The sequence below is a fragment of the Prunus dulcis genome, chromosome 7 (assembly GCF_902201215.1).
Source record: "Prunus dulcis chromosome 7, ALMONDv2, whole genome shotgun sequence".
NCBI classification, from domain to species: domain Eukaryota; kingdom Viridiplantae; phylum Streptophyta; class Magnoliopsida; order Rosales; family Rosaceae; genus Prunus; species Prunus dulcis.
The window spans coordinates 1,290,170-1,315,583 of record NC_047656.1 but is presented as its reverse complement, the minus strand read 5'-3'; the positions used below and the strand labels follow the sequence as shown (position 1 = coordinate 1,315,583).

Here is a 25,414-nt window from a genome sequence, read left to right as displayed (position 1 = left end):
GTGTGAGAGAAAGGGTGGGATTTGGGGAGAGGGAAAGAGAGAGGAGAGGTAAGAGTAGAGAAAGAAATTGAGAAAATGGTGGAGGAGTTATTTCGGTTTTTAAAAACCGTATCACTTTGCGCGACGAAAATACGGTTGGTCGCGCAAAGTTTTGCGCGACGAAACATATTGGTCTCGCAAAGTTTTGCGCGACGAATATAGAAATATTGGTCGCGCAAAGTCTAAAAATTATTTTTTGAAAAAAAAAATTCCCGCATCCCATTTTTGATACCCGCCAAAATTTTTAAATTTTTGTGCGACGAAAAATACATATTGGTCGCGCAAAGTCTAAAACAATTATATATAAAAATTCCCGCGTCCCATTTTTGGTACCCGCCCAAATTTTTGCGCGACGAAAAATATATATTGGTCGCGCAAAGTTTTGCGCGACGAAACATATTGGTCTCTCAAAGTTTTGCGCGACGAATATAGTAATATTGGTCGCGCAAAGTCTAAAAAAATTATTTTTTAAAAAAAAAAATTCCCGCATCACATTTTTGGTACCCGCCAAAATTTTTAAATTTTTGTGCGACGAAAAATACATATTGGTCGCGCAAAGTCTAAAACAATTATATAAAAAAAATTCCCGCGTCCCATTTTTGGTACCCGCCCAAATTTTTGCGCGACGAAAAATATATATTGGTCGCGCAAAGTTTTGCGCGACGAAACATATTGGTCTCACAAAGTTTTGCCCGACGAATACAGGAATATTGGTCGCGCAAAGTCTAAAAAAATTATTTTAAAAAAAAAAAAAATTCCCGCATCCCATTTTTGGTACCCGCCAAAATCTTTAAATTTTTGCCCGAGGAAAAATACATATTGGTAGCGCAAAGTCTAAAACAATTATATAAAAAAATTTCCGTGTCCCATTTTTGGTACCCGCCCAAATTTTTGCGCGACAAAAAATATTGGTCGCGCAAAGTCTAAAGTTTTTTTTTTAAATTTTAAAAACCCGCGTCCCATTTTTGGTACTCGCCCAAATTTTTTGAGTTTTGCACGACGAACTGTTGGTCGCGCAAACTTTTGAGAGACGAAAAATTGGTTCGTAGCACAATATTTATAAAAATAATTGTTATGAATAATAAAAAATAAAAATATTTTATTTTATGATTTAAAATATAATTAAGGTGAAAGCTACTTAATAAATGTATATACTATTCAATTTCTTAAGTGTTATATGTACAAAATAAATAAATTTAAAGCTACTTAATAAATAAATATATATATACACACACACACACACACACACTTCAACGATCTAACCATAAGACTTGTTTGTATATACTTCAAGATCGTATACCCCAAAAATCACAAAAAACAAACATTCAGAGATCTAGTAACGGGACAAAACTTTTCGATAGTTATAAATGAAAAATCACGATTTAACGGTTATTTTAACTCCGATTTTGATGATTTTTTTACAGCTACACTCCTTGACCCTATATGAATACAATGACTGAATTTGATCTTCAATTTAAAACATTTGCACTAGTGGATACCACAAAATGTTATGTTATATTTAACGAAAGTATAAATAAACTCTTAATTGTTAGTGAATATATTGTTTTGATGGCATATGCATTCTACGAAACTAGTTTCAACGATCCAACCGTCAAACTTGTTTTTTTATACTTCGAGATCATATACGCCAAAAATCGGAAAAAATAAACATTCATAGATCAAGTAGCGGGACAAAACTCTTCGACGGTTATAAATGAAAAATCATGATTTAACGGTTATTTTAACTCCGATTTTGATGATTTTTTTACAGCTACACTCCTTGACCCTATATGAATACAATGACTGAATTTGATCTTCAATTTAAAATATTTACACTAGTGGATACCACAAAATCTTATGTTATATTTAACGAAAATATAAATAAACTCTTAATTGTTAGTGAATATATTGTTTTGATGGCATACACATTCTACGAAACTAGTTTCAACGATCCAACCGTCAAACTTGTTTGTTTATACTTCGAGATCATATACGCCAAAAATCGGAAAAAATAAACATTCATTGATCAAGTAACGGGACAAAACTTTTCGATGGTTATAAATGAAAAATCAAGATTTAATGGTTATTTTAACTCCGATTTTGATGATTTTTTTACAGCTACACTCCTTGACCTTATATGAATACAATGACTGAATTTGATCTTCAATTTAAAATATTTACACTAGTGGATACCACAAAATCTTATGTTATATTTAACGAAAGTATAAATAAACTCTTAATTGTTAGTGAATATATTGTTTTGATGGCATATGCATTCAAAAAAACTAGTTTCAACGATCCAACCATCAAACTTGTTTGTTTATACTTCGAGATCATATAGCCAGAAATCGGAAAAAATAAACATTCAGAGATCAAGTAAGGGGATAAAACTTTTCGACGGTTATAATGAAAAATCAAGATTTAACGGTTATTTTAACTCCGATTTTGATGATTTTTTTACTGCTACACTCCTTGACCCGATATGAATACAATGAAATAATTCGATCGTCAATTTAAAATATATATTTTCCAACAAAAACCCAATCCGAACAACAAGAATATATTTTTCTAATAAAAATCCGATCCGATCTAAAATAATAAATTTAAAGTTACTTAATAAATATATATACCGTTTAATTTCTTAAGTGTTATGCATACAAAATAAAAAACAAAAATAAATTGGTTTAGGTGACAAAATGTTTGGATTACGTCATGGGAAAATTTTTAAAAAATATTTTTTTTATTTTTTTTATTTTTATAAGGACTTTGCGCGACGTAGTTTACTTTTCGTCGCGCAAAGTCACTTTGAGCGACGAATTATTTATCGTCGCCCAAAGTCACTTCGCGTGAGCGACGAATTATTTTTCGTCGTGCAAAATTGGTCGCGCAAGACTTTGAGCGACGATGTATTATCGTCGCGCAAAAGTTTGTCGCGCGAAGTGACTTTGGGCGACGAATTATTTTTCGTCGCGCAAAATTTGGTCGCGCAAGACTTTGAGCGACAAAGTTTCAAGTTTCGTCGCGCAAAGTCACTTTGCGCGACTAATAGTTTTTCGTCGCGTAAAATTTGGTCGCGCAAGGGGTTTTTTTTACTAGTGTGTAGATGGACGGTTTGGTTTATTTTTCTTTTCAATTTATATTTTACTTTAAATTTTCATTATTTATTAATATTTTTGGCAAGATGGCTTGTCTTAATCCTCAAATTGATAGCCAAATTGGAATGTGACTGAAGCACTCAATGTGGACGAATGAAAGAGTTGGAAGACCTCATAACCTCGAAAACACATTTGAGGACGAAATTGAAAATTAGGTATAAATTCAGGAATTACTTAAGTTAAAAACCCTTCATGAATATGTATTCCTAATAGTGATATGACGTTTTTTTGGAGAATGATATGGCTTCTATAGATTGTTAATGTAGGAAAATTTTGCAGCATAAATGAAAATTGAAGTAATAAACTATAATTCGTATTTTCTTAGTGTGTATATTTAACGAAGTACATTTAATATCTTTTGCTAGTATTGATGAGTAGATAATTAATATGATATTTAAATTAATAGAGTATAGTAATCAAATTTAGCAATTTTGTATCAAGTAAAATATTAATTCTAATGTCACAGTAAAAAAATATATATTTCAATATATAAGGTGCCCCTCTATAAAAGGTTTCTGCCTCCACCACTAGACTCATACGAATAATGCATATATGAATATTAACAAAGGCACTAGACTCATACGAGTTTTAATTGATTAGTGCTTCTCAATAGCGTGCTTGGATGGCAAGCATTTGAAGGTTACGTAACCTCCAACAGCCACGCCCACAACAACAGCTATTGCAATTCTCAGGATCGCCATTTTACTAGTTTTCAGCCTCGAAAGCAAACTTTTTTTGACAACTGAATCAGATGCGTCATTTGAAGGTTTCTTTTTTGGCAGCCTTATGGAAAGAACGCCATAACCAAACCTTGCATGAATATCCTCGGTGTTATAAACATCACAAGGCACTTTGAATTCTTGGCGGAAACGACTCCATCTGGTTCCATCCACAGGACGTTGGCCTTCAATGTTTATGGTCTCTTTCTCCTCATTCAAGCATACATTGAATTGCGCAATCTTGAAACCTAATACGTACCGACGCAAATTATACAAGAAGAAATCATTACCTTCCAAACCTAGTTATAAGTAACTCAATTTCTTGGGACAAAGATTAATGAGAGTGAACTTTATATAGACTCACTAGATGATATTTTGCGCTTTCCTCGATTCTCCTCTAATGAAGCTTTATTCTTTAAATTCAAAAGTTGATTTTTTGATTTGTAAATTGCAACCTATAGTACAGTATTGTTCTCTTTTTTTAGGACAAGATGATAATGATACTACTCTAATCTACACGTTGAGGGATTCGAACTCAGGTGGTGGGTTAGAGGGAAATACTATTAAATTACACGTTTGGCGATTAATATACGTATCCATAATTTCCACTGTCACTGACTTTCCTACTAGCCTAACTAATACCTTTCCAAGCTTATATATTGAGATACTTTTGTTCCTTTTATCATAGCATTTTCAAGCATATTGTCCTTACAAAGCAATGCATCACGTCCAGACCATAATGAAAGGAACTATAAACAATAAACACAAGGATATCTAGAAAAAAAAAATTAAAATAGGAAATTACCATGGAGAGGAATCTGGTATGTATCGTATTGTTCCTCTCTTTGGAACTTGCAGTAAGGCATGAAATCCTCATAAGAACGTATAATGCTAACGACTTCACTGTTGGAATCCATGGCAACCGCTTAAGTTTGCTTTTCTTCTCTCTCTCTCTCTCTCTCTCTCTCTCTCTCTCTCTCTCTCTCTCTCTCTCACATATATATATAGCCGGAACGGATGGAATTACAGGTTTCGTGTAGGTTGGTCCAGAAGAGAATATTTCTTAGCATGTTTCATATTCCTAACCTGTCTTTCTTTTCTGCCTTTGCATTTCTTTAAAACAAGGCATGCGGAGAAACTTAGCTGATGCCCTTTTAACACAATATACTAAAATAGAAGTAAGTGACATAACCCCTCCCATCTACCACAAATCTAAAAACTAATGATCAATATAACTGAGTAGTATTGTCAAGCCTGGTTCTGAAATTTTGCGGCCCTGGCTGTGCAACACTTAAATTGGAGCCCTCACATAATCTAATATGTAAATACTAAAAATAAATTTGCCATGACTTAATGTCATAAAACAATTTTTTTTATAACAAAAATTTATCATCAATTAGCATGTAATAACAATCACAACTCAAATTCATAAATTTTTTTAATGTTTTCATTTCATAAAGTTAAATATTAGTATGTTTGGTAAAATAAAAAAAAAGAGTTCAAGAGAAAGAAGAAGGCATGAATTTTTTTGTTTTGTATTGTTTTTAATGGAAGAAAGTACTTTTTTTGTGTGTGTGATATATACTGCTGTTTGTTTAGTTGGATCTTCTTGGGCCTTATCTGGTACAGAGGGACATGCGCTAGAAACAAGCTCCACCAAATACACTTTTTATGTCAATGTGTTGTACGATGGAGTATATATAAAGTTTTTATAAAATTAATTTATATAACATAAAGTAAAAAAATTTCAACGGCCCTAAAAAATCACAGGGCTATGGAGTGGCTCCACTTGCACCATGCCTAGGCTGGCCTTGGTATTTGTAAACTTCCAATGATAAATACTTTGTATAAGACTACTCTTTTAGTTATAGGTCATGCTAGGGAGACCATATTTAGATACCAACTTATATATAATAGAGGAGGAGCCCACCAATACAATGGGTCTCATCTCTATTGCAGAAATAGTACACAAGTTGGTCTCTAAAGTTCGTCTCCTTAGCATTTTCCTTTAGTTATTCATCAAGCATTTATATATAATGAAAAAGACCGTCAATATCACTCAGTAATGCCAAATCAAAGAAATAAACATTTGTGTAGCCAATTTGCAATCATAAAGCTTTTAGGGTTTTTAAGTGTAGAGGTCCATAAATTTACCTCGAGTTTCAATTGAGTCCTGAAACTTTTTTTTGGGGCAATTAGGTCTGCCAACTCGACAAGTAGTTGCAATTAGCTCCTACAGTGATAGTCTATTCCCAAGAACTCGGTTCCATTGGCATTTTGTTTTTCAGCTCAGAAGCTTCTTCCAGCACCCAACTCTTCCAACTAAAACGACATCATACTCTAGACTCTAGCCATGCTTTCAAAAAAAAAAAAAAAAACTAACCCTTCCTTCCTCCTTTCTCCTAATTTCTCTATTTTCTATTCCGCAACAACCATATCCCATTTATACTGTAAAATCCATAAAGGAGAAGTGTAATGTAATTCTTGAAAGACCAAAAGCCACCCAGAGACAGTACTAAGAACCACAAAAGCCAACCAACACTAACAAACATATGGGCATGGAAGACCATCCCTTAACAAAATCAAAACCAATGAAAGGGCTAATCAGCCCATTGCAGCACCACTCAAAGGCTCCCACTTAATCCTCTGGCAAGGCTTGTGTACCCAATCTAGACCAGTCCTTTGAAATAAGCCCAAAAGGAAAGCTGGGTGCACTTGCAAAGGGTTGGAGTGCAAGGCAAATCGCGGGGATATGAGGGTGTTGTTGGGAATAAGGTTTGTGTTGTCAAAAGTCTAATTTATCCTTAATATTGACAGAGTGTGACGAAAGGACTCAATCAAAACAATTTATCGAGTTGGCGGATCTAATTGCCTCATAAAAAGGTTTTGAGACTCTACTGAAACTCGAGGTAAAGTTCAGGGACCTCTATAGTTAAAAACCCAAGCTTTTATGCTTATGTGCTTAGTAGTGTTAACATGTTAGGTTATGTTTAGCAAAGGCTTTTAGCTTCCCTTGACAACTTTGTAATTGCACATGTAATTCATCAACCTCTAGGTTAATTAGACTAGGATAGTCTAGTTTCAGATGATTACTGTGCCTGAGATCAATAGTGGCACGATGCAATCAAGTTATTGAAAGGTAAATCATGCATTGCATATATATTAGGACATATCGAGTCAACGTGATGACTAGTCATTCGTTACTGCCAGCTCATTTAATTTCTCATGTGTTACCAACTATAGGTTTTCTGTCCTGATGAATTTTTTGTCTATTATGAAGTCAATGAGTGGCTACCAGCTAGGAGAATTTAGGGCAGATTTCTTTTTGGGTAAAAAGGGAGGCTACAACATTGTAGCCATCACTTTTACAGAAAAATAGAATTTTGAGAGCCTTTCTTCTCTATTTTTCTTCCTTCTTAGTGAAGTCTAGGTTTTCATTATGAGATTTTGAAAAATGGTTTTTAAAATCTGCTTTGATATTTAAAATCCTCTTCACTCATTCATTCATCATTTTTTAGAGAGAGAAAGAGAGTCATCTTCTTCTTCTCCTTTGCAAATGGTGAGATGAGTAAGATATGAGGTTTCCAAAATGAGATTTTTCAAATTTTTTTTACACATAGAGATATAGGGTGGACTACCAAAAGACCTTTGCCCCAGTAGCAACACTATCAGAGTCCTACTTCTCTAGTAGCAAATCTAGATTGGCCACTACATCAGTTTGATATTAAAAATGCCTTCTTACATGGAGATTTAGAAGAAAAGCTATACATGGGTTTATCACCAGAATGTAATTTAGCTCATGACAAGAAAAATCAAGTTTGCAAGCTCAGTAAATCATTATATGGGTTAAAACAATCTCCTAGGGCATGGTTTGGCAGATTTACTAAGTTCATGAAGAATTTTGGATACACTCAAAGTAATTTAGACCACACCCTGTTCTTGAAGTGTGATGGAGGAAAAATCATTGCATTAATTGATTATGTGGATGACATAGTCGTAACTGGGAACGACACAAGAGAGCAACATAAGCTACAAAAGTATTTGTCTTAGGAATTTCAGACGAATGATTTAGGTGCTCTGAAGTACTTCCTCGGAATTGAAGTAGCAAGGTTAGAAACTGGTATATTTGTGTCTCAAAGGAAGTACGTGATGGATATACTAACTGAGATAAGAATGCTTAGATGTAAGCTTGCTAACACACCCATTGAGATGAATCACAAGTTGTGTGAAGACATGGACCGGTTGCCAACCAATACCAGCGCCTCGTTGGAAGGTTGATATATTTGGCACACACAAGACCAGATATTGCATATGTTGTGAGTGTGGTTAGTGAGTTTATGCATTCACCCAGTATTTCTCATAGGGATTAGTTTATCAAATCTTAAGATACTTAAAGTTAGCCTCTGGAAAGGGATTAATGTTCTCTAAGAATGGAAATCTTGAAGTTGTTGGATATACAGATGCTGATTGGGCTGGTTCTATTATAGATAAACGCTCTACATCGGGTTATTTTACATTCGTTGGAGGTAACCTAATCACTTAGCAGAGTAAAAAATAAAATGTGGTTGCTCGGTCTAGTGTAGAAGCAGAGGAGGAATGGCTCAAGGAGTTTGTGAATTCTTGTGGATCAGAGGTTTCTTGACAGAACTGGGTTTTAAACCAAAGAAGCCAATGGAGTTACATTGTGATAACAAGTTAGCTATCGATATTGCTCCCAATCCAGTTCAACGTGATCAAACTAAACATGTTGAGGTGGATAGACATTTCATTAAAGAAAAAATTGAGAACAAGATCATCTGTCTACCCTTTGTAAAATCAGAAGATCATTTAGTGGATGTCTTAACAAAAGTTGTCTGTGGACGAGTGTTTTATGACTCAATTACCAAGTTAGGCATTGGTGATGTGTATGCACCAACTTGAGGAGGAGTGTTGACGTGAGATAACCTATTAAATCAAGGAGATTTATTTTGTAAGTTAATTAGGTGATTTATTTCATTGTTTTATATAGTTTACACATCCTTGTATAATTAGGAGATATTCTCCTAATTAATTACTATATCTATTTTCTTGTAAAGCACCCTTATAACTCCTATATATACTCCTTATGAAAAATAATACAACTAAACTAAAGTATTCAAACCAACCTCAAGAAAGATATATAGAGGAGGGGAAGGACGTGATACTAAATTTAATTAGTTAATTAGTAATTTTGGATTTTAAAAAATATTTCTCACATGCCAAGCACGTGAATCCTCATGGAAAATCCTGATGGCAAGGGTGAAATTGGCTATTTGTAAAGAATTCAAGTGTTAAATTGACCCCAAAAAAAAAAAAAAACAAAATCAATGAGGATTAAATTCAAGTATCATGATAACAATAACAATATCTTTGCAACAGTATGTGCCACTGGCATTCTGGAAGCTTCATCTGATGGAAATTCTGCTTTGTTGTGACCATAATTGCAATGGTTTAAAGATTATTTATAAATAAAAACAGCCAACTTGAAAAATAATCAAAGAAGTGTAATTTGATCTGAAAATGATGTCCATCGTATGTTAATTCAGTTTTGGACACAAGCTGACTTTGGATATCTATATATTGCATAACCTCCAAGAGCCATTCCCAGAGCGACCCCCGCCATCTTCAGAACCATCTCCTTGCTTAAAACTTTGCTTCTTAAACCAAGTAAATAGTAATTAATTGACGACCATGTAGCAATTTCAGAGGCCTTAATCTTGTCTCCGCTGCCTGATAATTGTGTTGAAAGGTTTGTCAATTTCTTAGGCAAAGATATGGAAAGAATTCCATGCGAAAACTTAGCACGGATTCCACTGGTATTACAATTTGTAGAAATTTTGATCTCTTTGAGGAAGCGGCTGGGTGGAGATGCAGTTTCTTCTTCCATAGATTGCTTTCCACTAATGGTTAGGATGCCCTTGTTGTTGATTTGAACTCTGACATCTTGCCTTTTGAAACCTACAACAAGTAAAACAAAATAAAAGAGAAACATGACATGGAATGTAACCCGCTGAACATAATGTTCTGTTTTCGCACTTATGTTGTTAGTTAAATGCTTACGTATTCAGACAAGAATCAACTTGATCTAGCAGTACCTGGTAGATGAACCTCAAGAATGTCAAGTCCTTCTTCTTTCTTCCACTGGCAAAACGGTTCAAAGACCTCGTAACACTGCTCATCGTTTGCTGCAAGCTTGGTTTCCATTGGAGATTTTATGCTTTCTTTGTTTTCTTTTTAAGGTTTCAAGTAAAGAAAATGTTATCAAGTTTCTTGGCCAAATGAGGGCCTCTCTTTCCTTATCTTATACATGATGAAAAGGGCATTTAGAAGCTAATACTTTGTCCCGGAGTTTTCCTTTTGAAAGAGAATAAATCCCTTTTTTGTTAACTTCTCCCGGAGTTTTGTTCTTGGTGCATACATTGAGGGAGGGAATAATTTCCTTGTCCTCAAGATATGCTAATACCTCATGAACACATCAGCCAAGGTACTAATCTAGCAGACAACAACAGTATATGCACTTCTTATATTATATGACAACATCAATTTCGTAAATTTCAGAAGAGTAATACTAGGAATTAGGGACGGAGTGTTTGTGCAAGCTAGTTAAAGTATAAAATGTACATTAATGAACATGAAAAAATGAAAAGAGAAATGAGTATATTCGATCAATAAACAAATTCAAGTTGTTGAAAACATAATCAAGCAATGATTATATATAATATATTATAATAGGTTTAGCCTGTGGTGGCAGTTCATTTGGAGGCCGTCAAGGCAACAAGAAAGTCTCTGTAATCCCCAGATGGGATTTTGTCACTGTCACATAATGCATCTCTGAGTTCAATCCCATGCTGCCTCTTAAATTCCCTTTGAATTTCATCCATGTCTACTTCAGCTCTGTTCACCATCACGCGTGCCAATGCGCCTTTATCGGTCATGGACCCCTTGATGCTTGCATACAATATCTGCTCAAGTATTAGTATCACCATGTTCCAAACTGTGAGTCTGAGGCCTTTTTCCTTTTTAATTCCCACTTCTTCCTTGTTTCGTAAAACTGAGACCATTAGCTCAAAAGGAAATTGAAGAGAAAACGATGATTACCGTAGCAAAATAGGTAGCTGGTCTGTAGATGCATTGGACGACTGTTTTCATTGCGTTTTCAAATTCTCCAGAGTTTCTGGTCTTCAGGAACTGCAGCATACCAAGTTATTAGCCATGGTTTCAAATTTCTTTAGTTTAATTTGATAATGGAAATTCCAGAAAAGTAATCATGTTAGTTATTTACCTCTGTATACTCATGTCCATAGATGTGTTTATAGAAAGAAAATGTAAGTTTAAGCTGTGGAATGCTCCGTTTGCTTAGTATTTCTAGTACAACAGCTTCTATGGGCCCTGAACTCCCCTCCCCTGTTTCGTAGAGCCTCCGTGCATCTGACTTGGCGATATGTTGGCTAATATCTGCTTGGTGTGCCTTGTGGGATGCAACCAATGCCACCAGTATCTGTTACATAATTTTGTGCTTATGTTTTTGGCTTCATTACTATATAACAAGCTTAATTAATTAAATCACCTTTTGGTAAGGATGGGGAGGCTCAATATGGATGATATCTTGGTCCAACTGCCTCCTAAATCCTCTCTGATATGCTTGTTTGATGAGAAGGATTTGACTTGATTTTCGACCAACAAAAATCTCTACAAGAGCGCTATAGTTTATGTCACCTTGCTGATCATCAAGGGCCTCCTGGACCACAATTGCATCGCGTTCGTGCTGCTCTATCATCCACATGGACAAGGCTGCACATAATTTTGGTGAAACCCCAACACCAGCAGCTGCCTGTTTTCTGTTGTCAGCCATTTGATCTGCCTTTTGGAGTCTGTTTGCCAAGTCCTCTCCATAAATTGCCTTGTAAGTTTCTCTAATATGTTGCCTTTCAAGCCGGGTTCGGCCAGCCAAAGCCAGAGCCAGTTGGTTTAGCTGTCCCCAAGAATCATGAATCTCTTTGCATTCACTTTCAAGATTGAGGGCTGACATGTTTAGCATTTTGGTGCCCATAGGAGAAGCATTTAGGTAGAGCAACAATTTTACATGGACTTTTATGAAAGCAAATGACTTGGAGGCCAAGGAAGGGATTTTCGCTTTTTGGGCATGCCAGTTAAGGGCTGGTAAGATAGTGGTGGACAATGAGTAAGTCTAGTGGAAAATGAAGCTTCAGTTGATGATGATGTGTTATAGTTCGGACTGTTGCTGTCCATGAACCATGTGATTTTTGTTTTTTAGCCAAAGGTTGGTGGATTTCCTATTAGACAATGAGTATGAATTGACCTCCTTTTTAGCAACTTTTCCAAACCCCATTCCAACCTCATCTTCCTTTTTCTTATTCTTTTCTTTGAGTTTCATTTTTATTTTTATTCTTTTGTTATTGTTGGAGTCTCATCCATCTCATACATCATCATTTTGTCTTTCTTTTTTCATTGTTGTTGTTGGTAGTTGTTCTCATTATGATAATAGAAAAGTTATACATTTGTTACAATGAGTTTGACCTACTAGATAATTGTTCTCATTGGGTTCGGCCAGTCAAGCGGTCCTTTTCCCCCAATCCTTCCCAAAGACACCTGGGTTCGAGCAATATTGTAAGCAATCTCTAGATACCCAATGTAGAAATACCATTCTAACAATTCAAATTCTTTGTAGTCCAGGCATCATTTATTTATTTATTTCTGTTAGTATGAAAATTGTATTGTCATTTTTTAGACTCTAGCATAGTTTAGGAATTAATGTGTGAATATCTTTTACTGGAAGGTTTGGTGCAACACATTCAATCCCGGATTTTCGAAGTATGACTTGATCGATATGAGGAACTTGATTTCAGGTAAATCATGACATAATCATGCATTCATTATAGGATTATTAGTTGGAGTTATTTTCACTCAAGCACTTTTATTTTATTTTATTTTATTTTTGAGAAGGAGAATTCATTCATAAAACCACAGAAGTACAAAGAGTGACATGATACAGTGGCCTCGTTAAAACCTTTCTATGACAAGAATCCTAGGGGAGGAAAGAGTACCACACATGTCATGGATAACAATGTCATGGACTAACAGGAGAGTCCAATTCAGGTCACTTTGGACCATTATAACAAATTAACAAGTCAAAAAAAAAAAAAACCTAACAGAAAAATCTCCTACGAGAACCGCAACTAGAGACCAACACAATAGACTCACATGAGAGAACCGCAGAAACCCCAAACAGTAAACCCACAGGAGAGGACCGCAGAACATCCCAATTGTCAAAAGAAGTCTTCTATGAGCAAAATCATAGTCCTTTGACACCCATACAAACTGTAAGTCATACCATAGCCGTCGCCGAGACAAAGACAACACCAATCACCTAGAACACTGCAAAAATAACGAAACAAAACAAACAGACAAACAGACCTAGATCCGAACAGATCTAGACTATTTGGAGAGGGGAAGGGGAAGAGAAGAGGGGATAAGAGGAAAGGAAAATATGGGAGAAAAAGAATGGGAGATGAGGAGAGGAAGGGGAAGATGGGCGGAGGGGAGGAGGGGCAGTGGCCACCTCCCCCCTTAGCTTCCTCACGATTGGTTGTCAGTAAGGAGAAAGAGGATCAGAGTGCGGCTAGGGTTCGTGTTTATTTTTTTTTTCTTACAGATTACTCAAGCAATTTTATGTTAGTCCTATTTTTAATAGGATTAGATTTTATCTCTTAAGATTACTCTCTTAGTTGGACTCTATTTTAATTTAAGTTAAAATATTATCTTTTCCTATTATGACTTGCATATGTTGAAATAAGCTCCTACTTAATTGGTCTAATTAATTTGTTTAGATAGATATTATTTCTCCCTTAAAAGATTGGCTGTAGTGGAATTCTTTTAGGTTTCCTCACTTCTTGCATTAGTTGACGTCTTCACTTAGAATCCAAAGTGAATAACAATCTAATATTCATGATAGGATATGATTGGTGGGTTCCTGTGCTTATCTTTGACTAGGAAGAACCAGTTTTGTATAAAAGATGTGCGTTTTTTTTCGTATAGTGGGCTTTCGACATATTTATTTTTTGAGCATCTAAAATTTCTATGAAAGCTTCTGTGCATATATTTGAGATAAATCATCAAGTGTTTCAAGTTTACTTGGTGATTTATCAAACACTTTAATCATTCATATTACATTTATTTGTATTGTTCGGTGACTCATACGATTGAGGGCACCACGATCGTGGTGGCAGTTTTCCCCCGGTGAGTTTGAAGCAATCGTGACCAGTATTACGTTCAACATAAGGAGTGTCAAAGATCATTCCGTGACAGAAGTTGATTTACGAAGAAGTCGGTAAACATATAAGTGTGTGAGTACTTCTTGTAATTATCGTTCTATAGTAGATTTGAGTTGGACTGAGGAGTCCTGTGGATTTTCCCAGAGGTGGGGTTTTACCACGTAAAATAATTCTCTACGTATTTCTTTATTTTATGTTCAGCACGTTTCAGGATTGATAAGCCATATCAATCCTGCTACCCAAGTTTATTTTTTGTTTATAATCTTAAATTGGCCTATTCACCTCCCTCTAAGCATTTTTAGTCATTCTACAGGTAATTTCAATTTCTTAAGGTATTAGTTTTGTCTTTTGTCTTTGTTAAATTAATGTATTTCTTCAAACATTTACCATGAGTTTGCGTAGAGTTTTTTGGATTGTGCCCAACAAGAGTACACCAAATATGAACTACTCACTAGGGGTGGGCGCGGTCTGATTCGGTCCAGTTTTCACCTCAAACCGAAACTGAAATCGATACTATTTAACCGATCCGGTTTAGGTAAAAAAATTTCAAAAACCTGCCGGTTCAATTTTGACCGGTTCTGATCGATTCTGATTTTGAACCGGATTATTAAGTTTTTAAATTTTTTCAAAAAAAATTATTTAAAAAAATTATAATAAATAACTTTTTTTTTGGCTTAAAAATTAACAAATAATCCAATTCATACATTTATAAATTTTTTGAAGTTGAACTTGGGAAAATAGTGATTATAAACTTTAAAATATGGCATTAGATTATATATATATATATATATATATGACCGATCCGGTTCTGACAGAACCCGAATCAAATTTCGCTTTGGAATTCGAGTCGAACCCTGTGCGTGTCCGACACTTGGCAAATGTCGGGCAAAAAAGACCTATTTGCCCTTTTTCTTAAAATTTTGACATTGACTTCTACCGAAATTTCGGCAGAGTCTCCCCTATAATTTGCTCAATCCCAAAATTTCCACCTGTCAGAATGAGCAAAATATCTACACAACCAACTGCCAGCACTTCAATAAACATGCCAAAAGTTCCATTTTCACTCTAGGGCAATATATCAGAGCAATTTTGATAATTTACGAATTACTTAATTGTTTTACGTACCAACACTTTTGAACCAGAAAGCGCGGAAGTCACGATGGCCCGGTGGTGGATGTCTTGTGCACGCTACAGCCTGGGGGCGCAAAACAGTTGAAAGTGTGAGTGGACCAAAAATAAAGGTTCCTAAAATATCTAAGAATATACTAACCCCTATTGTAAGAATAGTGAAATAAATCTAAATACGTATTCTGCATTTAAAGCATACTAAACTCAAGGCTTTATATGTAAATCATATTCGAACTCGATAATTCTCGCATAAAAGCAAAGAAATCAGATACCGTTGAGTAAAACTGAATATCTAAATTATCTTTGAAACATATTAAAATCAACGCAATTACATATTTATAGAAATATATGCAATCGTTTTCAAAAGCAATAAAACTTGCATGAAAACATTGGAATCCAAATTCGCATAAAAGCACTGAAATCAAACCTGTATAAAAGCAATGTACTCAAAACTTGAATCAAAACACTGCAATCAATCAAATCTACCACTCGCATGTACCCCTGTAATTCCGTCAATTCCCCTGGCAGGTCTCGGCGACACAAAGTCTATCCGAGCCGCAAACTGGCAGGATACAGGGGACTATAGTCAGCCTGATCCGCTGGCAGGTCTCGATGACACAAAGTCGACTCGAGCCGCTCTGGCAGGATTCAGGGGACTGTAATCAGCCTGAACCACAATCCTGGCAGGTCTCGGGGACACAAAGTCAGCCGAGCCGCAAATCCTGGCAGGTCTCGGGACACCAAGTCTGCCGAGCCACAACTCCTGTCACTCACGGTCCGAGCATCCCGGAAACTCGTGAGGCAAATGTCAAGTGCATTGACAGATCTGTAAATAGACTGGATGTCCGCAGACATCGATCCATCTGAGGGTAATCACCAAAAAGAAATGGGTACATGGTGGTTTTAAAATAAATTACTTTAGGAAAGTTTGATAAATAACTGTAATCTAAAATTTTGCTGCTATCTTATCTGATATAAGCCTCAAACTCTGTTTCTATAACTTTATAGCATGTGCAACTAAGCAGCATAGGATTAAGATACTTTACGGCACAAATCATGCTCAGAAAACATTTCATAAAACTTGTTCAAATAATGAAATTTATTCATAGAAACGCATTTATAAAAACTCATTTATATAGAATCATATAAAATCACTTATATAAACTCATTTATATAAAACCAATATAAAATCATTTATAGAAGAAGTCCGCTCACTCCTGGTTCGAGCTCGCTAGACCTCCCGAAGGTCTCTCCTGCGGGCCTGCCTGGTCCCGGGTGCCTGGGTAAACCATCAGGAATGCTTAATTAATAACACTACTCGGTATAACTTTTTAAGTAAAACCCTAACTCCCGACTTCTAGAAGTGCGTGCACTAACTTTAAAATCATTTTCCTGCCCACTTAGGTATTTCAGATATTTACAATCGTCTAAAGAGACTCGAGACTTCACTAAGCGATAAACTTCCACCTTGGTCGAGACGGAACCCCGTGGGGTCCACGACCTCCAATGACCAATCTGAGAATTCCTTTAAGTTCCTCACATTTAAGGAACCATATCATGGAAGTTTGGTCTGAAATTGACGATCGGATTGACCACAACCGTGAAATCATACAATTTCCAAACCCTAGCCCCAGGGCTAGCAATTTCGGAGTATCCGGGACTCCGATTCACAATCCGTTGAATCCTACACGATCCTAAAATTATTTGGAACAACATATCCAAAATTGAGCTCGATCCAACGGTTCGGTAATATTGCTCCCGGAAATCGCACAATATGGAAAATCCGTTTGGGGCTCAAACGGAATCCAAATTGAGATCCGCGAAATCCTACGCGCTTGTGACAACATAAGGATCGCAACAAGACACAGTGCCACTGCACCACCCTCGCCCGCGGGCCCCAGCACGCGCCGGCAGCGATGGGTGTCTAAAGCGATTTTGGCTCGCCGGAAAAACTTCAAACCACGGCTCCAAACTCCTACCATAGGTAAAACACCATATTTGGAGCCACTTTTGTTCTTGGAGCTACCCCAAAAAGTGAATGGAAGTGGCCGAAAACAGAGGCCAAAAATCAGCTAAAACTTCAAGCTCAAAAATCCAATGGCTACACTACAAATCGATCTAATCCAACCCAATAGGCAGATAGAACTGCTCGAGAGGTTCAAGATCCATACCTGGGTCGACGAAAATGGTGGCCGGAGGAGGGAGATCGGAGGCCTTGAAGTTTCGGTGAGTTCCCGTCGTTCTTTCGTAATTTCCGGCCAGCACAGGTCGTCGGCGGGCGGGGGATCGGTCGGGAAAGGTAGGGGACTCGACTACTGTTCCATTGCCACCGGTCCCGTGGCTGGTGGTGCTCTGAGGCGGCGCTAGCAAGCTCTGGAAGGCGGCGGCCCGTTTTCGCGCATGAGGAGAGAGCTGGCCGGGTTTTGTAGATCCAACTTCGAAATATTTACGGTTATGCCACTGAGACTCTTTTGACCATAACTTTCTCGTTACAACTCCGTTTCGGGCCCACTACGTGTCTATGAACTCGTTTCACCGTGCTCTATGCAATGACGCAAGCGGAATTGTCAAATTCCTTCTAGATCAAAAAGTCACCTTTTTCTTAATAAAATATTACGAGGGCAAAATTGTCTTTTCGCAAAATAAAATATTCCCTAATTATGAATTTTTGGTTTGGGATATTACAGGTTCGGTCCGGTCCGGTGCAGTAGGGTGTAAAATCGAAACCAGAACCAGTTGGAATCGATTCGGTCCGGTTTCGGTTTGATTTGTTGACTTTTTTGGTCAACCAATTTTTTTTCCAATTTTTTTTCACCGGTTCGGTTCGGTGTTCCGATTTTCCAGTTTCGATGCCCACCCCTGCTAGTCACAACCGGCTACATGACAGAAGTTTTCCAAGGCATAATTTTGGGGATCAATATACATGTCATCACTATTTTCTACTATTTTCTTAATTTTATATGCCCGAAATAGACTTTCTTAATTTATGTGTTACTAATACCTCCAACACCTATTGATGTGTTGCTGAATCGCATGGCCTCTGCTCAACTACCAATGTTACATTATAGCGAGCTGATAAATATTGCGAGCGTAGAAAATATGTAGTAATTAATGAAAGAATATTAAACACACCACAATCATTTATTTATAATGATTTACTACAATGTTTTACACTTTATACATTGTATGTTTAGATACACTAGTGACTTAGTACCACATAGAGTTCCTATAAGGTTTAAATTTGAGTTATATACACTAATACCTCTTGAGGTTTTCGGCTTTTTGCTTTTTCACAAAACTCTTTAAGGTTTTAGAAATTACAAGATCACCCCCTGAGGTTTTAAATTGTTTTCACAAAATTGCTTTTCATTTATTTTTCATCCAAAGATTAATGATTTTATACAAAAAAGAATTTCTGAATGACAAAGTTGGTCTTTGAGATTAGATTGCATATACTTCGTTGAGGTTAATTTTGTCATTTGCATAATATATTTTTTTCAATGAAATTATCAACTTTTGGACAAACAATCAACGAAAAGGATTTTGTGAAAACAAACTGAAACTTTAGGGGGTGTTCGTGTAATTTTTGATATTTAAAGGGGTTTTATGAAAACACAAGAAACCTCAGGGGATGTTAGTGTAAATAACTCTTCAAAATTTTCATTTTCTTCATCATCTCAATATTATTGATATTATCGCGATATTATAGCGATATTTTGGCCAAATGTTGCTGAAGTTGAGAGAAATTACCGACGTTGATATTTTTCGATATTATCGATACTTATACGATATATGTATGAATATGTTCCAAAATATTCTAGACCCGAAAAAATGATAATATCCTTGATATTTAATCTGTAAGGACCCAAACCTAAAAATCATTTTTAATCAATAATTTATTTTGAGGAAAGACGATTTTGCCCTTGGAATATTTTATTAAGAAAAAATTGACTTTTTGACCGAAAAGGAATTTGACAATTTCACTTAAGCCGTTGCGTAGAGCACGGTGAAACGAGTTCATAGACACGTAGTGGGCCAGAATCGGAGTTGTAACGAGAGAGTTATGGTCAAAAGAATCTCAGTGGCACAATCGTAAATATTTCGAAGTGGGATTTTATAAAAACCATATATATATATATATATATATCTCTCTCTCTCTCTCTTTCTCTCTCTCCCTCTCTCCCGCGACCTCTTTCTCTCTCCCGCACCGTCACCTTCTCTCCTTCGCAACTCCAGCCACCGGCCACGGCTGTGGACGGGGCCGGTACCAAAATGACTGAGACGACGTCCTCTTCCAACCCCAGCCACCTCCCGCCTCCAGCTGCCGCGGATTCGCCGAAATTTGGAGAAGAAGAGGCCGACGTCGCCCGATCTTCACAGCCTCCGATCTCCCTCCTCCGGCCACTGTTTCAGTCGATCCAGGCACCCGGGGCCAGGCAGACCCGTAGGAGGGACCTTCAAAAAAGTCCAGTTAGCTCGGACCAGAAGTGAGTGGACTTTTCTTTTATAAATGATTTTATGCAAATAAATTTCATTATTTGATCTTGAATAAGTTTTATTGATTGTTATTGTTCCTAGCATGTTTTGTTGAAGTTAAATATCTTTATTTATATGTTGCCTAGCTAAAATGCTAAAAAGTTATGGAAAGTAGAGATTGAGTTTTATATCAGATAAAATGGCAGCATAGTTCCAGACTTAGCAAAAATTCAGTTATTTATCAGATTTTTCAGAAACCTTATATTTTCTTATGGCTGCAGAGTTCTTGATTTAATGAAAATTCAGTTATTCAGCAGATCTTCCAGACATGTTATATTTCTCTCAGAAATTTTATATTTTTTTTAACCACCGTGGGTACCAGCTACATAAAATAGCTTGCTTTCAGTATATGTTGCCTTCGGATATGACGATATCTATGGACATCCAGTTTACCTTCAGTTTTGTCAGTGCACTTGACATTTGCCTCAGGAGTTTCGGGGACGCCCGGATCGTGCGAGCCAGGATTGCGGATCAGTCTGACTACGGTCCCCTGAATCCTGCTAGTTTGAGGCTCGGATTGACTTTGTGTCACCAAAACCTGCCAGAGGAATTGACGGATATCAGGAATTGACGGAATTAAAGGAGTACACCTAGGTGGTAGTTTTTAAATGGATTACAGTGTTTTTATGCGAGCTTTATTGATCTTGAATTATGATTTGCATAAACGTATATAAATATGTGAATGCCTTGATTTTAGTATGAATCAAATGCAATTTAAATATTCAGTTTTACTTAACTATTTTTACAGTGAGGGTTAGTATATTCTAATGCTATTTTCTAAACCTTTATTTTTTTCCACTCACATTTTTTTTTGAATGTTTTGCACCCCCAGGCTGTAGCATGCACAGGACCACCGGGCCATTTTGTCTTCCGCGCCTTTCTTTGTTACAGAAGTGTTGTTTTGTAACAGGATTAACTCATCTGTAAACTATTAAAATTGCTCTGATATATTGCCTAGATTGAAAATGGAACTATTGCATGTATATTTAAGTACTGGTAGTTGGTTGTATAGATATACATGCTCGTTTTAACAGGTGTAAATTTTGGTATTGAACAAATTACAGGGGAGACTCTTCCGAATTTTCAGTAGGAGTCAAGGCTAAATTGAAAATAAGTTGAAATTAGAAGGGCAAATAGGTCATATGTGCCCGACATTCGCCAGGTGTCGGACACGCACAGGATCTGACTCGAATTCCAAAGCGAAATTAGGATCGGGTCCTGTCATAATCAATTTTATCGACATTTTAGTCTTTAGTCACAGCACAAGCAGGCACTTGAGAGTGTAGCTCTTATCTGAGTCTGAGTTTTGAGGATGAAAGTGCGCTCAGAAGGCTTTGAGGGTGGCTTGTCTCGGTTTGAATTTTAAAATTTATACTTTTACTCTTCTCAAAATGTAGCCCATGTTTCACTTTTCTTCATAGAAAAAAATAATATGCTTGGGCCCATTAAATGGTCTATAGACCCAACCTTTTCCCAAAATTTCAGTTTTGTTGCCGTTCTAATTATACAAAACAAATCAAATACAAATATTTGGAACCGGACAAACTAAAAGAACAAAAAAATTAGGCTTATTTACAGTTTTACCTCTTAGAATATTAGCTCGCTCTCACTTAACTACACGGCACTCAAATTTCCTCACTTTACTTACATTCTCCCACTCCTTCTCGAACGCCCTCACTTAATCACTCGGCACTCAAATAACTTTTAATATAAAAAATCAAGGGTATTTTTGAAAAACTGAACATCTTTTCATTCCCCCTTTTTTTACACGTCTTTTCATTCTTAATACTGTACGAACCAACACACGGGAATGAGAGAAAATGACATTTGCTAGTCCTCAATTCCCAACGTTTCCAAACATGAGAATGAACATCCTCCATTCCCATTTCATAGAATTAGACATGGGAAGTTTATTCTCAAGAAGTTCAATCTACGAACCAAACGGAAAAGAAAAAAGAAAATTTAAAAAATTTAAAAAAAAAAAATCAAAACAAAAAAAAACCGAAAGTCTTAGGACACAAAAAAGGGCGTGCATACAGGCAATGGATGCGCGGTTCCCGCCATTCGGTCCAGTTAAACCAAACCGAGTCGACCCCATTACAAATTATTTTTCATTAATTGAATGCTTAATTAACACTAGTCTCCTGAGTGGTTGGTTGGGATTGAGAACTGTAGGACTCGTTAGCTTCTCCAAATTCAGGGTTCCAGCGACAACAGCTAAAATTCATGGGCATTGCCAATGGCGAACAAGAAATTGCAGAAGACCCATGTACCTGATGATATTTTAGTCAAAATTCTCTCCAGGTTGCCAGTCAAATCCTTGATCCGATACATCTGCGTCTCAAATCGCTGGCGTTTTCTGTTGTACGACCCGCAATTCGCCAAATACCACTTCAAAGTAGCTTCTGAGCAACAAACACTGAGTCCCAGCCTCCTCATCTCCACTGCCTCTGAGCTCCGATCCGTACACTTGGAAACGCCGTCGTTTGCAATTGGTGGAAATTCTTTGGTCAGAAATCTCAGCTTCCCATTCAAGCAACAGGGCCGCGCTGTCAAGGTACTGGGCTCCTGCAATGGTTTGGTGTGCGTAGCTCTTGATTTTCATGAATGCTTTTATATCTGGAACCCATCCACTAGATTCTTGCAGAAACTACCTGACCCAGATTTCGGGTCAGAAGAAATTAGGAGGCATTACAAATATGGGTTTGGTTATGCATCCACCATTGATGACTACAAAGTTGTTGTGGGCGCGGAGTTGACGTATGAAACTGACAGAGCTAACAAATACCCTGTTGTGGTCTTCTCATTGAGAGCCAACTCCTGGAAAAAGATTGAAGCTCCCCTTTCACCCCATGGGCATAGTGAGGGGGCTCTTACAAATGGGGCACTCCATTGGCTGCACACATCATGTAGGCCACAACCAGTAGCAATTGCTTTTGATTTGGCAAAGGAGGAGTTCCGAAATGTAATGTTGCCAATTTGTGAGCAAAATGAGTTGGGTTACAGACGAGTGGGGGTTCTTTTAGAAGGGTGCCTGTGTGCATGGGCTAATGGATTTCCTGATTTTGAATATCTTGAAATCTGGGTCATGAGAGAATATAATGTGTATGAATCATGGACTGTGCTATTTAAGGTTGCCAATGATGTACCTATCTTCATTAGGGAAAGTGGTACAGTTGTGATGCGGGATCGTAATTCCAAGAATGTGGAGTTGATATGGCTTGATAAAAACCAAGACAAGTTTAAAAAGGATGTGGTTTCACGTGAGCGATATATGATTCAGGGGTTTGACTCTGGAAATGACCTGACTCAATATGTTGAGAGTCTGCTACCTTTCGTCTCCATTGTTTGCGGTAACTACATCCTTGATGCATTTGAAAATTATATGTTTATTTTCATCTGCTAATCCACTGAAATCGTAAATCATCCCGTTCTTGTATTTTCTTGCATATTAAAGAGTCTGTGTAAACCCTTTCTTCTTCTATTTCTTAAATTGGCAGATCAACAAACGCCAGTAGTAGCAATTCCTGTTTCACATCTGATCACTGTCCAAGAGATCACTGTTCAGAACATCAGCATTATGGTTCCAATGAAACTCACTGGCCCTAATTTCACCGTATGGAAATGGCTATTTCTTCAAGTTCTCAGGAAATATAGAGTAGAAGGTTTGGTTGAAGGGACAGAGATCTGTCCACCTGCTTTTTTGTTTGATACCAATGGTAAAATCACCAATCAAGTGAATCCAGCATTTGAAAAATGGATGGATCGGGATCAAAGTGTAATGGTTTGGCTTAATTCAAGAATCTCTGAAGATTTATTGCCATATACAGTTGGTGCTTCTTCCTCTCACGCACTCTGGATGATCATGAAGAAACGGTTTGCTGATGCTTCTGATAGTCCCTTTGCTTGAGGTGCGCACTCATACTCCAACTTCCAAACGGCAATGGTCTCAAAAATTTCATGCATAAGTGATTTTTAAATATTAGTGTTATTTCTTCTTTGATTGCTTGTCGTAACTAGATTAGTCATGCTAAACTAGGCCAGTGATTGCTTTAATGAACAAGTTTAAGTCCTTTTGACATTTGTTCGTTTGAATTCTATCTCATCACACCTGCCCTCGAAACAAAGGAGGAAATTATTTTCCTTGTTGATGGTCGATTTTCATGGTTTGACAGTTCTTTGATGATGTTCTGAAAGTTTTTATTTTTTTATTTTTATGCTTTGGTTGAATTTTGTAGGGGAGTTGGAATGTACACTTCCAAGAAACCGAAGATGAGAAGGAAGCAGTTTCAAGCATCTCAGAGGACCTACTTGCACAAAATGACATGGTGAATATATTTCGTTGACTGTCCCTTTGGTTTTTTGTTATGGTTTTGAAGCCTATGAGTAAATTACAGTGATCATTTCGGCATATGGTCAGCTAATAACGGGTTGATACCTCGTTTCAATGCCTCATCCCGAGACTTGGTATTTTCTTTTTCAATAATAAAATTTAAGAAGTCGTGATTTAAACTGGTATGCGGCTAAATATTGTTACTGTATTTGAAACAATGCCTGCACAAAAATATTTTATAAACTGAACGTAGAGAATGTCATGGAATTCTCTTTAAAAATATGGGTGCTGAGCTGACTGAGGCTTTTAAAATGTATAAGCGGCCGTTATATCTCCAAGGCTTGCACAAGGCACTGGTGATAATAAGAAACGGCATCTGACCTTTTCTTTTCTTTATTTATTTATGAAAAGTTGAAAACGAGCATCCGATTTGATTTGATTTGCAAGAGGAAGAGGTTGTTCAGAAGGTCTTGTTTTTTGACACAAGAAATATTGGGATTCCATCAGCGAACTTCAATACAGGAGTAATTTATAGAATCTTTCCTATTGAAATGGGCTACAAGTAGAAATTCGTACTCGGTCGAGTCCACATTTTAAAACCCTCCACCATATTCACATGTTGTAGGATGTAAATAGTTAAAATACCTTAGTTTTGAGTAAATGGCGTCCCTCCAACAAATTGTTTACAAATAACTATATATTTAGCTTTAACATACAGTTTTTGAATTCTTATAATAACTTAGGTGGAACGTACGTTGCCTGTCAATTTCTCTCGTTGAAAAAGTTAGTCATTCCAAAGAATTAGGCAATACAAATCTATAAATCATTATTATATTATTTATTTTTATCTTTTATATTTATTATTATATTTTATAGAGAGTGTAGAGATGAAACAGTTGAAAATTCTAGTCCAACGCTGGTCCCGTTCGGCGCGCGGACTCCATTACAAATTTACGCATCACGCATGTTTTGCTTTAGCCATTGAAATGCATCTCGCATTGACCAAGAAAAGAATCATAACGTGCTTTTGTTCTTTTACTGTATTACCCTTCCACACTTTGTCTTATGTTCACATCTTCCGTTCTGCCCCTGCCTCCTGGTTTAAGTTTTATTCGTTTCAATTAAATAATGAAATTAAAACTTGACAAATAAAAAAGATGGTGTGGCAGATAACATGGGCTGACATGTCGTGTG

At 36.7% G+C, this 25,414-nt stretch overlaps 4 protein-coding genes across 4 annotated transcripts; 1 reads left to right on the top strand and 3 right to left on the bottom strand.

Annotated features, from left to right (window-relative positions):
* Positions 1 to 3,654: 3,654 nt before the first annotated feature.
* LOC117635717 (inactive protein RESTRICTED TEV MOVEMENT 2-like) lies at positions 3,655 to 4,854 on the bottom strand. The gene is made up of 2 exons (XM_034370077.1): positions 4,719 to 4,854; positions 3,655 to 4,161 (listed from the first exon to the last, which is right to left on the bottom strand). The coding sequence occupies exons 1-2, from the start codon at positions 4,828 to 4,830 to the stop codon at positions 3,791 to 3,793; spliced, it is 483 nt and encodes a 160-aa protein (XP_034225968.1). The 5' UTR covers positions 4,831 to 4,854; the 3' UTR covers positions 3,655 to 3,790.
* Positions 4,855 to 9,356: 4,502 nt separating this feature from the next.
* Positions 9,357 to 12,037, bottom strand: LOC117633504 (annexin A13-like). The gene is made up of 5 exons (XM_034367132.1): positions 11,499 to 12,037; positions 11,214 to 11,429; positions 11,030 to 11,119; positions 10,027 to 10,893; positions 9,357 to 9,889 (listed from the first exon to the last, which is right to left on the bottom strand). Exons 1-4 carry the CDS (start codon positions 11,979 to 11,981, stop codon positions 10,684 to 10,686), a joined length of 999 nt encoding a protein of 332 aa, XP_034223023.1. The 5' UTR covers positions 11,982 to 12,037; the 3' UTR covers positions 9,357 to 9,889; positions 10,027 to 10,683.
* Positions 9,474 to 10,135, bottom strand: LOC117634002 (17.6 kDa class I heat shock protein 2-like). Its single transcript, XM_034367896.1, has 2 exons — positions 10,027 to 10,135; positions 9,474 to 9,889 (listed from the first exon to the last, which is right to left on the bottom strand). The coding sequence occupies exons 1-2, from the start codon at positions 10,133 to 10,135 to the stop codon at positions 9,474 to 9,476; spliced, it is 525 nt and encodes a 174-aa protein (XP_034223787.1).
* A 10,020-nt stretch (positions 12,038 to 22,057) lies between the features above and the next one.
* On the top strand, positions 22,058 to 24,395 carry LOC117634795 (F-box/kelch-repeat protein At3g23880-like). Its single transcript, XM_034369016.1, has 3 exons — positions 22,058 to 23,240; positions 23,388 to 23,798; positions 24,126 to 24,395. The coding sequence occupies exons 1-2, from the start codon at positions 22,127 to 22,129 to the stop codon at positions 23,795 to 23,797; spliced, it is 1,524 nt and encodes a 507-aa protein (XP_034224907.1). The 5' UTR covers positions 22,058 to 22,126; the 3' UTR covers position 23,798; positions 24,126 to 24,395.
* Positions 24,396 to 25,414: the final 1,019 nt, after the last annotated feature.